The following is a 12,053-nucleotide window of genomic DNA, read 5'->3' as shown; positions in this document are numbered from 1 at the left end:
TCCAGGATGAGAAACTGTAGCGCGAATTCTAATTGGTCTTAATAACAAAACCCAGAGTCAGATATCAGGGTGAAAGCTGAAAGCTCAGAGAAGCAGAGCAGCCACTAGAGAGACTTCTTACCTCTAGGAATCCTCAGACGGAGAGGGAGCTGAACTCCTGTCTCCTTCCGCCTTATATTCCTCCCTCTGTCCAGCCATATCACTTCCTGCTTCCTCCTCCCAAGTGCTAGGATTAAAGGTGTGTGCCATCACTGCCTGGCCTCTATGGTTAACTAGTGGCTAGCTCTACACTCCGATCTCCAGGCAAGCTTTATTTGTTAGAGCACAAACAAAACATCACCACAAGAAACTTCTAGGCAAACAGCCCCAGGGGGCTGGGGGGCTGGGCTTGGTTCCCTCCCTCCACAGAGAAGGGAGCGATGTAATGATCCCTCTCACTCTCCAGGGACTGGTACCCTTACCTTTTTCCAGTGTAGATGTGAGGAACATACATCCTGGTAGGCTGGGGTTGGGGTGGTGGTGTGTTGTGGGATATGAGAGGTGCGGGTCCTCAGGATCCAGTGTGGCTAACTCCTTCTGTCTTCTTCAGATCTTGAAACCTGCAAGTGCCCACTCTCCAACCCAAGTGAGAAGCCGAGGAAAATCCCTGTCTCCCCGAAGGAGGCAAGCAAGCCCCCCAAGGAGGCTTGGCAGGCGAGACAAGTCGTGAGTGCCATTTTCTTTTCCCTAGCACACACATTTTCAGGGGTTTCCTGCCCTGTGGGGATAAGCTGAGTCCCCTCTGAGAGGACTGTCCCTATTCAGAGGTTATATGTGGAAAAAGTGCTATGGTACATGTCACCCCAGGGCGGCAGTCAGCTGAGGATGAGATGGAGGGAGGAGCCAGGGAAGGCCTGAGGGAGGAACACTGGGAGTGGAACCGGGGAGCTTGGGTCTGGCATCAGCTTAGCTACTTAGGAGCCTTGCCACCAGGGTATTTCTTGTGGCACTCCTGGTGAGAGTTTGAGCCTCTCAATTTCATAGTTCTGCATTCCTCTGTGCCCAGCAGGGTGTGGTTACTGTGAGCCTCATGGCACAGGGGTGCTTCCAGGTTCTTCCTCCTCCTTGGCTAACTCTACTCTAGGCTGGTGATGCTGCAGCTCTTCCTTAGGTCAAAATGACTCACATAAGACATGCTAATTGAGCTGCTGAGAGTCTCTAGGGTAACCAGTGCCGACCTGCTAGCAAGTCCCCAGGCCATATCACACTGAAAATTTGCTGTTTGCTAAAATAATGGCAGTGGGTTGTCACTGTGGCCTCTTGCGAACTGGGGTCTGGGGCTAGGAGTCTTGGTTGAGTCCCTGCTTAGTGAGCCACATGGTAGCCATGTAGCCAAGCAGACCCTGGTCCCGAGGGAGCCATGGTGTGCATTTGTAAGAGGCTGAGAAGGTTTCCTCACCTGTCTCCCAACATCATTGAATGGGTCTAATTAGATCACATGCTGGGTGTGGCTGCTTAATGGTAACCTGCTTTGATAAAAGCATGTTCTGATCAGCATGTCCATCCCATAGGCTATGCAGGGAGTGTTCTGCAGCGTTCACTCTCAGATGAGGAAAGCAGAACATGGAAAGAGTTTGTTATCTTGGTCCTAAGTCCTGTAGCTGGTCAGTAAGGGAGCCAGCCCAACTCCCTGGACTCTAAGGAGGTGGCGGGGAGAGGGCTGGGCCTACTTGAGAAGAACAGGACAGAACAAAATGTTTCCAATTCCAAGGAAGGTTCTTCTTCTTCACTCTGTGTCCCACTATGAGCCCCAGATTTTGCATGGACAGCTAGCAGAGCCTTGCTAAAATGACAGGTGTCCAGGCCTGGGAAGAGACAGTCCAGTGCTTCTAAAGCCAGAGAGGCTGACATCAGAACGCTCCAGCATAGGCCCATTCTTTCAGAGAACCAAATGGCTTCTGACTTTTCAGCTGTGGCCTCTGATGACCCTAGTCTTACCCTCAATGCCAACCTCTGACCTTGACATCATCCTCACCATGTCAACCTCTGACCTTGACACCTATCTTCACCATGCCATCCTCTGCCATGCCAACTTCTGACCTTGACATCATCCTCACGTTGACATCACCCTCACCATGCCATTCTCTGACCCTGATAATCATCCTCACTGAAGCCAAGGTCTTTCTCTCTGGATCAGTCATCATTCCTGCTGCATTGCACTCTCAGAGAAACCCTTCCTGAGGGGTCAGTGACATGGGCCCAGCAGCAGGAGGGAAAGCGCTGTCATCTGGTCTACTGTCCTCTCTGTCCATGAAGAAAACAGTCATTAACTCCTTCGAAGCTCCTGTGAGCAGCAGGGGCTGAGCTGCCCATAGTGGGGTGCTCTTCCCTCCAGAGCCTGGACCAGCCTCCTGTTGGGCAATGGGTGTCTGCACAGAAGGGCCACCATTGGCATTTCAGCATATCTGGGTCAATGTTTCTGTTTGGATCTTTGCACCTGGACCCATGGGAACTCAGTGTAGTCAGGGTTGTGGGATGTTCCTGATCAGTAAAATAGATTAATAGAGTAGCTGCCAGGGGACAGAGCAGGGTGGCAATCAGGATAAGGTCAAAGTCTGAGGGTGCCCCTTTGATGTAGGGGACAGAGGCAAGTGTTAGTTGAGATTGTGGGCTCTGAATGGCTTCTAAGGCTTCTAGAGTGAATGTTCTGGAAAATACTGATAATAATAGGGTTTGAGGACAGATTTAAAATTGGAAGCATCTAGCCAGGCAGTGGCACAGACAGGCCTTTAATCCCAACACTTGGGAGACAGAGGCAGAGGGGGATCTCTGAAGTCAGCCTGGCCTACAGAGCCAGTTCCAGGATAGCCAGGGCTACGCAAACCTCTGAAAACCAGTCTTGAAAAAAATAAAAACAGAATTGGAGGCACCTACCCAGAAAGGACAGTTCAAACAGTGGCTCATAGGTAAGGGGAGAAAAAAGAGAGAAAAAGGAATGAGTAGCTCTGGGGAGGCCAGAGGAAGAAGAGCTGGACAGGAAATGAGGAAGGGGTGGCTAAGGGGGACAGTCTGCCGGTGACAGGGTTAGACAGCCGCCCCTCCCTGCCCTGTTCTGGGGAACCCACTGCCCTTCTCCTCCTGTCCACTTGGTTCATCAAAACGGGCCTGGGAGTGAGGATAAAGAAAAGGAACAGGTAGGGGTTCCCCCAAGTCAGGAAGGGGTCTCCAGGAAGAGGGGTTCTCCTTTGTCACCCTGTCCCCTTCATACCCCACATCTCAATTCAATTCCAGTGTTGGGGGCTCCAGGAGAACCAAGGCGAGGACTCGTGGCCCAGTGGCTAAAGGGTAAACTCAAAGACGGTGTGGATCGTGAGGTTCGAGGGAGGAGCAGATCCTGAAGAAGTTGGGGGGCGGGGAGTAGGAGCTGGAAGACACTGTGGATTCAGGGGACCTTCGGAGTGCAGTGTGATGGGGCTGAGCCTGTAAAAGGGAGGGTTACGTAAGAGGAGAGCGCACAGGCTGAGCCCTGAGTGAGATCCAGGGACCAGATTCCTAGCCCAGTGACCCGGCATGTGGTTTGGGACCGGTTTCCTTACCTGTGAGAGGAAAGGGGAGTTAGCATGGGTTCTTTGAAGTAGTTTATAGTAGAATATAGTATACCTTCTGGGTTTTTTCCTTGCAGAATTGAAGAGAACCACACTAACTTTGGAGACAAGGTGGAAATAACCAGGAGGAAGAGGTGAAGCTTCAAACATAAAATGATGAATTCAGGAAGCAGGGTTTGGGGAGCCAGGGTCAGAGCGATGGCACGTGACAGTGAGGGCTTAGAGGTAGGGAGGACTTGGCTGAACAAGCACAGGCTGATGGTTTGTGCCTCCTGTGGCCTTGTGCTGGGGGAAGGAAGCTGTGAGTAAGGGAAAAAGCTATGGGCACAGATTGGACAGGGCCCAGGCTGAGGACCTCACTGACAGGCAGGTCCTGGTTCTCAGAAGGACCTTGTTCCAAACCAGAATGGGGGAGCCACCCTCCCCTGGAGCTTCTGAAGCAGCAGCTTTGGGACACACATCTGAGTTTTTATTTCTGACAAGTATTCAGTTCTCTTGCTGGGGGTGGGGTTGGAGGGAGCTTCCCAGAGCCGTTCAGCAGCAGACGCACCTCCATGTGTGCTTGAGGAACCGAGGCAAAGGGTTTATGTTAACAACCAACACGCCAAGATAAAAGTGTTGAAGTGCAGTCACTGGCATACACCCCGGACCTGCCCAGTCCTGGTGGGTCACTGGTGTACACCCTGGACCTGCCCAGGCCTGGTGGGTCACTGGCATACACCCCGGAATTGCCCAGTCCTGGTGGGACACAGGCATATACCCTGGACCTGCCCAGTTCTGGTGGGTCACTGGCATACACCCCGGATCTGCCCAGTCCTGGTGGGTCACTGGCATATACCCTGGAATTACCCAGTCCTGGTGGGTCACTGGTGTACACCCTGGACCTGCCCAGGCCTGGTGGGTCACTGGCATACACCCCGGACCTGCCCAGGCCTGGTGGGTCATTAGCATACACCCCGGACCTGCCCAGTCCTGGTGGGGCACTGGCATATACCCTGGACCTGCCCAGTCCTGGTGGGGCACTGGCATACACCCCGGAATTGCCCAGTCCTGGTGGGTCACTGGCATACACCCCGGAATTGCCCAGTCCTGGTGGGTCACTGGCATACACCCCGGACCTGCCCAGGCCTGGTGGGCCTACCTTGGCTGGCCTCATGCTCAGGTCTCACTTAATTCAGTCTGGGGGTGCCCACTGATTCACCCTGCCTTTCCTTGCCCCAGACCCTCATCTCTGCTACTTTGTCATGCAGCCAATGCAATCATCCACGCTGGCGCCTTCACCGGCACAAGGAAGACAGCTGTTAGACAATTACGGTTGTGAGTGTGACGCTCCTGGGTGCCAGGGCCTACCTGTCCTTACCCCTCCTGACACACGACAGAGTGGCCTGAGAATGGAAAGACCAGGAGGGAATGAATCCCCAGGTGTTTTCCTTATTGTCCTACACTGCCCCCCAAGGTCTATCTTAGCCCCCAGGGGGCAGTCACAGGCCAGTATATTGTAAACTTCTCAAAAACAAAAACAAACAAACAAACAACAAAAAACCGTGGGGTGGCTGTACCCAGCTCCCAGGCTGAGCAGGTTCCCGGGAGCCCTTCATCAACTCTTCCCAGTGGGGTAGGACTGGGAGGCCAGGTGGCCTTGGGACAGCATGATCATTAAGAGCCCTGCTGCCTGTGGGTGCCAAGGGACAGAGCTCCACAGGCAGCAGGGCTCATCAGGTCATAGCTCTTCTCAGCATCAGGGATCCTGGCCGCTTTGCTCTTTATCTGCATTTGGAGGTTGGGAGGAGCCTCGAAAGGGCAGCTATGGAGGCTTCCGTTTAAAGTGGACTGAGGTGAGTGAGGCGGGACAGCCTTTCTCCAGGTCCTCTTAAACCTTGACTTCTGAGGGGCAGGATTGGGGAAGGGCTGGTGCTGCCGTGCAGGAGAGGGGCGGGGGAGGCCAGAAGCAAAAGAAAGACTGGAGAGAAGGGGACCATCAGAGGTATGGAGACCCCAAGCCCACCCTCCCTCTGCTGACTCATGCATCTGCCAGAGCCACAGGCTAGACCAGTACCCCTGGCTTCCAGACATGTCCACAAGAGGATCTTCTCTCCTGCCCAAGCTTTCTCTAAGCAGGCTTTGGTCCAGCCAGCTCCTCTTGCTTTTTAAAGGGACAAGTTTGACCACACTGCTGTGACTTCACGGACTCTCACTGAGCCAGTCGGCATCAGGAAGGGCTCTTGGATACGCTTGCTGTGCTATTATTTCAGCTCTGCCTAAGGCCGGCGAGTCATTTCTAAATACACGGAGTGCTCAAAGCGGAAAATAACCACAATGGGTGCGAGGCCTGTCAGCTGGGGCCCCACAGATAGTTTTGGTGGCTTATGCCACCCCTCCTCTCACAGCTGGAGCCACTCCCAGCTCCACATCCCTCTTTGTCTTTGCACTTGCCTAAATAACCCTTGTAGGAGTGTCTGTGTCCCCGGGCTGACACAGAGTCCAATGAGTGGGAGGGAAGAGTGACTTCACCAGCCTCAGTTAAGATGAAGTTTCTAAAGGGAGACAGCACTCCCCTCCCGCAGCGGGTTCTCCTCTGCTCCCCCGAGTGTTTTGGTCTTCTTCTTATTACATTTATTTGTCAGAACATACGTGCATGTGAAGGGCCGAGGACAACTTTTTGGGCTCCTCCATCATGTGGGTCCTGTGGATAGAATTTAGGTCATCATGCTTGGTGACAAGGGCCTTTCCCTACTGAGCCATCTTGCTGCTATTTCCCCTCCAAATGTTGAAGCACCTTCTACACAGGACAGTCAAGTTTCTTTCCTTCTCAACTCCACCCCCAAAGATTCTTAAAGAGAACTGGGGATTGGAATCGGGAGCTGTGTTTCAAAGCCCTTGTCAACTTAAACCAACCCCTTCCCAACTCTGGGGCTCAGTCCCCTCAAGCTCTTTCTGAGGGGTGTCCACAGTGACTTGTGAGTGGGGTCAGCTCTAGAAGAGCAAGTTAGAGAAGTCAGGGGAGCCTGATGTGGCAATGGATCAGTTGTTCCAGGAACTTGAGGGGGGAGTCAGGAAGATCACTAGTATCCTCAAGTTCAAGACCAGCCTAGAACTGTATATTGAGACAATCACTAGAAAAGAAAGCGGGCTGGAGATATGGTTAAGTTGAGTCTTTGCTGAAAAAGCATGATCTTGAGTTCAGATCCCTAAGACCTCAGTAAAAATAAAAATAGATTAGGTGGAGAAGCAATTGAAGAACACACCACGTCAGCGGCTGGCCGCCACATACAGTGGCCTCCACATACAGTGGATGGCTAGGCTCCACTTGGACACATAACTCCACATGTACATATAAACACCTACAGGGGGAAAAAAAAGGAAAGATCACTTCTTCACTGAGGTCGGCTTCCCCAAGGACTAGAGCAAACCTGTTTCTCTCCCCATGTGACTCCTCTTTACCTGGCCTTTTTTCTCTTCTTTTTCTTTTTTTGGTTTTTCGAGACAGGGTTTCTCTGTGTAGTTTTGGTGCCTGTCCTGGATCTTGCTCTGTAGACCAGGCTGGCCTCGAACTCACAAAGATCCACCTGGCTCTGCCTCCCGAGTGCTGGGATTAAAGGCGTGCGCCACCACCACTCAGCCTCCTCTTTTTTTTTTCTGCCTTGTTTCTTTTCTTCCCTTTCTTGAGCAGCATTGCTCCTTTGTAGTTGTGAACCCATGAAGGGTCCTCAGGTGGGTCCTGGAAGCTGCTTTTCAAAGCTTGTAGGCAGTGGTTCTGTTTAAAGTTAGCTGATCCCTAGGGCGCTGATCCCTAGGGCATGACTGGACCAAAAGAAGCCATCACCCGGAAGGTTTTGAGCTCATGAGCAGTTGAGTGAAGTCTGCACACGTGTATTTCCATTTCTACTGTCTTTATCATTGTGAGTGTCCCAGGAACCATGAGAAGAGACACAAAGAAATGTGGTGTAGACTCTTGGGACACAGGTGACTAAGATACAAGTTCTTTAGTGGGGTCAAGTAGGAAGTTGGGAGGTTTCTTGACCACCATGAAGCTGTTTCAGAATGATCATAGGTCAAGATGTCAGAATCTCTTAGTGGCTACTTGAGAGGCCGAGGCAGGAGGATTCCAAGTTCAAGGGCTGCCTTGTAACTCATGGAAACTTCATCTCAAATACAAAGTGAAAGGGAGTTGAGGTGTGTTCAGTGGCAGTTTGCCTGACAGAGGGAGTGTTTGAGGGTGGTCAAGCCCTTCTCAGAGAGAAAGGCTGCTGACTGATGGAGTTGAGTGAGCTGCACTACTTTCCTGTCAAGAGGAAACAATTTGCTGAAAGGAAATCTTTCAAAGGTTTAGGGACTTTCTTGTACTTGAATTTTCACTTTTTAGCACTCAAGGTCAAGGTTTGTCTGTCATCGCTGTCACCTCTTTGATGCTCTTAGGAAAACAGAAAAATCCCGACATAGCATCCCAAGTCCCACTTGGTCACATCAACCCAAGCTGACAAGGGGCTCATCAGAAAATGGAAGCTGTCAGAATGCTTACACAGTGTCATCCTGGAAAGCCGTAGTGCCTTAAATGATTCCCTTACACTCAGTGCTAGTGTTTCGGAGTTTTACTGCCAAGTGCTTTACGAGTTAGTTGCTTAGCAAAGATGCTTTGCCACTGAGTGATTTTCTGCCATGGTGTGTGGTTTCAGGTGAATTCTGAAAGATACACTATATATATATATGTGTGTATATATATATATGTATGTATATGTATATGTATAGTTTATATGTTTTTTGAGACAGGGTTTCTCTGTGTAGCTTTGTGCCTTTCCTGGAACTCACTCTGTAGCCCAGGCTGGCCTTGAACTCACAGAGATTCGCCTGCCTCTGTCTCCCAAGTGCTGGGATTAAAGGTGTGCACCAACACAGTGGCAATACACCTTGATCTTACACATTCAATCCTAGAGTATAAAGCATCTCGCAAGGGTAACTGAGAATGCCCACCAGAACCAAAGTCCCCTTGTGATCCCTGGGCTCACTGTTGCCAAAAGAACTTGGCTTAGTCCTATAGTGTATGTGACTTTGTTAGGACCTGCAAGATATGGGTTTTAAAAGTTGTAGCTCTGAGCATGGTGCTATGCAACTATAATCCTAGAACACGGGAGACTCAGGCAAGATGGAAAGTGCAAAGTTATCCTGGGAAACATAGTTAAATCCTGTCTCAAAAAAGTAGAGCCTGGCCGAGAGGTGGTGGTGGTGCATGCCTTTAGTCCTAGCACTCCAGAGGCAAAAGCAGGTGGATGTCTATGAGTTTGAGGCCAGCCTGGTCTAAAGAGGAAGTTCCAGGATAGGCTCCAAAGCTACACTGAGAAGTCCTGCTTCAAAACACACACGCGCACACACACACACACACACTCACTCAAAGTAGAGCCTGGTTAATTTTGCTATGATGTTTAATTTTCTTCACTGAAAGCCTTTAGAACTCTTTAAAAGCTCTCAAATAGATCAAGAACAAGAATTAGGCCGGGCGGTGGTGGCGCACGCCTTTAATCCCAGCACTTGGGAGGCAGAGCCAGGCGGATCTCTGTGAGTTCGAGGCCAGCCTGGTCTACAAAGCGAGTTCCAGGAAAGGCGCAAAGCTACACAGAGAAACCCTGTCTCGAAAAACCAAAAAAAAAAAAAAAAAAAAAAAAAAAAAAAAAAAAAGAACAAGAATTAGGAGCCAAGGCTGAAGGAATGTGGGTGTGGGGAACAGGCGAGTATCAGGCCCTTGAAATGCTTCATTTCTGTATGTCAGTTCCTCCCCACCATCCTTCTGCCTTCCCCCTTAGGCCTGCTCTCCCTGAGAAGAAGGTGGCTGACCTCAGCACTCTGAATGAAGTGGGCTATCAAATCCGGATCTAGCCAAGCCAGGCTGGCAAGGTTTCTATGGTGCTCTTTTCTGCACATAACCCAGCAGCTTCAGGAGGCCCTGCAAGTATTCACGAAGAACTTGGGGAGTTTTGATTTTGAAGGACTTCCCTGGAAACAGAATCTGAGTGCGTGGAAATGGTGAGCTTTGAAACTCTCTGGGCAGCGGGCATGACTGGGCTGATGTGACGGACAGGCCCGTGGGTTGACTGTCTCCCTCACTCAGGACCTCAAGGACAACACTGCAGTTTTCTATTTTTCCATGTGCGACTGTTCCACTTGCTTTGGACATTATGCCTCAGCTGTAGTAAACGTCTGGAGTTCTCTCCCACTCTTTGTAACTCAGTCAGTGTTACCGTCTTCTCAGCAATAACAAGCAAAGATGGTGGGTTTTTTTAGGCAGTTGATATTACCTCAACATTTTGGCATCAGATATGCAATCTTAATGAGTTTTTATATTCTATTTGTATTGTTTTCTTAGTGTTTCTTATAGGGATCTTGATGGTTTGGAGGGTTTGTTGGTTTTTTTCTGGTGCACACATCAGATTCGATTTAAGGTGTCATATGCAAATGCTTTAGCAAAAAGCACTGAAATTCTGGCACTAAGGGACAACACTTTAGGATCTTGGAGTCACTTTTCCTAACGCATCTGCTGACGGCAGGTTTTCCTCTTTCAAACAAGCATGCCAAGAGCTCTAGTCCATGTTCTGTTGCTAACATTTAAGCTTTTCTGAATCCAGTGAAAAGCACAAGAGGCCATGCACTCACGAAAATGTCCTCAGGCAGAAAGGTGCTCAAAAAGGCAGACACTGGCGGCTAATCTTTCATTCACACTTGGTCAGCCTTGGTTCTGAGGGGTTTGTTGTTAATGTGTTCTGCTGTCTTACATTAAGGCAATCTTACATTAAGGCAAATGTGATGATGAACTATTTCCCACTAGCCTGTTTTTTAGGCACCACTTCGTGACATTAGGAAGGCCTGTCTCAAAGGAAAAGGTCCAGCACAGTGCTGTGCCTCAGTGGGAACTGCACTGCAGTGCAACTTCTGCTTGCAGACCACGAAGTTGGAGCTGAAAGCATGCAAGACTGCTATAAATCTGGAGTACAGCTTTAAGTCATTTATCTTAGTGCTGCCCCTATGCCAGAGGACCAGCTGGTCCACACAGCTCTCAGCATGTGTCCCTCTGGCTGTGACTGACAGTTTATGAGACACCGTTAACTGACCACTCACTGAGTCTTCACCAGGAAAACCTAGGGCCACGAGAGGCAAAAGCCGTGGCCACAAAAATTCATTCCACCCTAAAGCCAGCATTATTAATGAAAAGTATTGTTTTCTTGGAAAAGTTTAGTGTCCTTTAGAGAACAGGACCAGGAAATTAAAACACAGTGTAAGCTTCAAATTCTGAACGTAATTGCTTTCTTCAAGAATCCTGTTATCAGAGTTCAAGATGAGTTACTGGGCCTGGGCGAGTGTTCACAGGCTCTGCTCTGACCTCAGGACCCAAGGAAGCAGCTTTCCTCCACGTGCCCTCACCCGCTGTCACAGGCCCTCACCCGCTGTTGTACTTTCACTCTTGCTTAGCTGTTTCTCCCCTGAAACTGCTCCATCTGGTACGTGGACTGATCAGAATTCGACGACCCGGCCGAGTGCCTGCAGCTGCCTTGTTCAAGGACAGCTCACATGAAAAGAATGTCAAACAGCCAGTGGGACAACCTTGACCCATGGCAAGGCAAAGAACAGCACCCAGCTGTCCCGAGTGTGACACTTGGTCACCTAATCTTCTCCCACAACCACTTTCTGATTTTTAGATTCATTTTCCAAAGCAAGGTTAGTCACAGAAACATTTAAAATGCTGTCATTCAGTTTTACTGTCTGTAGTTACACTAACTTCTAAAAATAGAAGGAAGTCACAAACGCCTAAATTCTAATGCAACAGTTTAATTAAATAATAATATGGCAAAAACGAACCCAGTGTGTTTTACCTCTCCTCAGCCTAGCTGTGATTTAAGAAGATAAAGAGAAGTATGAGGTGACTGGAGCAAGTTTATCCTCTGCACAGGGGCAAGATGTGCTGAGCTGAATTACAAGCCTCAAGCTGACTGTTGATTCTGAAAGGTGATCCCAAGTGTTTTCTGTACCCTAGAATCATGAGTATATTCCTGTTTCTGAGTCAGCTATTTCAGGGCATCCTCAGCAGACATGAGTAAAGGCCTCTGCAACCCCTCAGCTTACTACACAAGGTTTCCTTTCCTATGCTAGACTTTTATGTACAACCTTGTACAGTTTTTGACATACAATTCAGACTCTTGTTTATTCTTTGTTCTGGCCAATACATTTTTAAAAAATATTTCAGAAGAACCGTGATTGTTTTAGTGAGTATTTTTCTAAGTCCACGAAGATTTGATCGTATTCTAAGAACGCCAGGAGTGCATGTTTCATTCAGGCTTGCATTTCTCTCATCGTATGTTGGACACAGCATGGAACTGTAATAAAAACCATTCTGGAAACTGAAGGACTTTGAGATGTTTCGTCCTATTGAATTAATTTACCATTTTCTCACTTTCCTCTTTCAGGCTTTGTTGACTATACTGTTTG

General features: G+C 49.3%; 1 protein-coding gene across 5 annotated transcripts in view; it reads left to right on the top strand.

Annotated features, from left to right (window-relative positions):
- The window catches only part of Vash2 (vasohibin 2), a 37,487-nt gene extending 25,517 nt beyond the window's left edge, over positions 1–11,970 (top strand). For 3 of the 5 annotated variants that reach the window (XM_052737995.1, XM_052737997.1, XM_052737996.1), the window contains exons 7-9: positions 590–705; positions 3,662–3,718; positions 9,380–11,970. In XM_052737995.1, the coding sequence (XP_052593955.1) occupies positions 590–705; positions 3,662–3,718; positions 9,380–9,452 (246 nt within the window). In that variant the 3' untranslated portion in view covers positions 9,453–11,970. The remainder of the gene's footprint in view (positions 1–589; positions 706–3,661; positions 3,719–9,379) is intronic. The other 2 variants (XR_008218085.1, XM_052737998.1) reach the window with 2 other exon arrangements.
- The last annotated feature ends 83 nt before the right edge of the window (positions 11,971–12,053 follow it).

Source organism: Peromyscus californicus, unplaced genomic scaffold (assembly GCF_007827085.1).
Source record: "Peromyscus californicus insignis strain IS unplaced genomic scaffold, ASM782708v3 Scaffold_14__1_contigs__length_90479793_seg_2, whole genome shotgun sequence".
NCBI classification, from domain to species: domain Eukaryota; kingdom Metazoa; phylum Chordata; class Mammalia; order Rodentia; family Cricetidae; genus Peromyscus; species Peromyscus californicus.
This window is presented reverse-complemented; position numbering and strand designations above follow the sequence as displayed.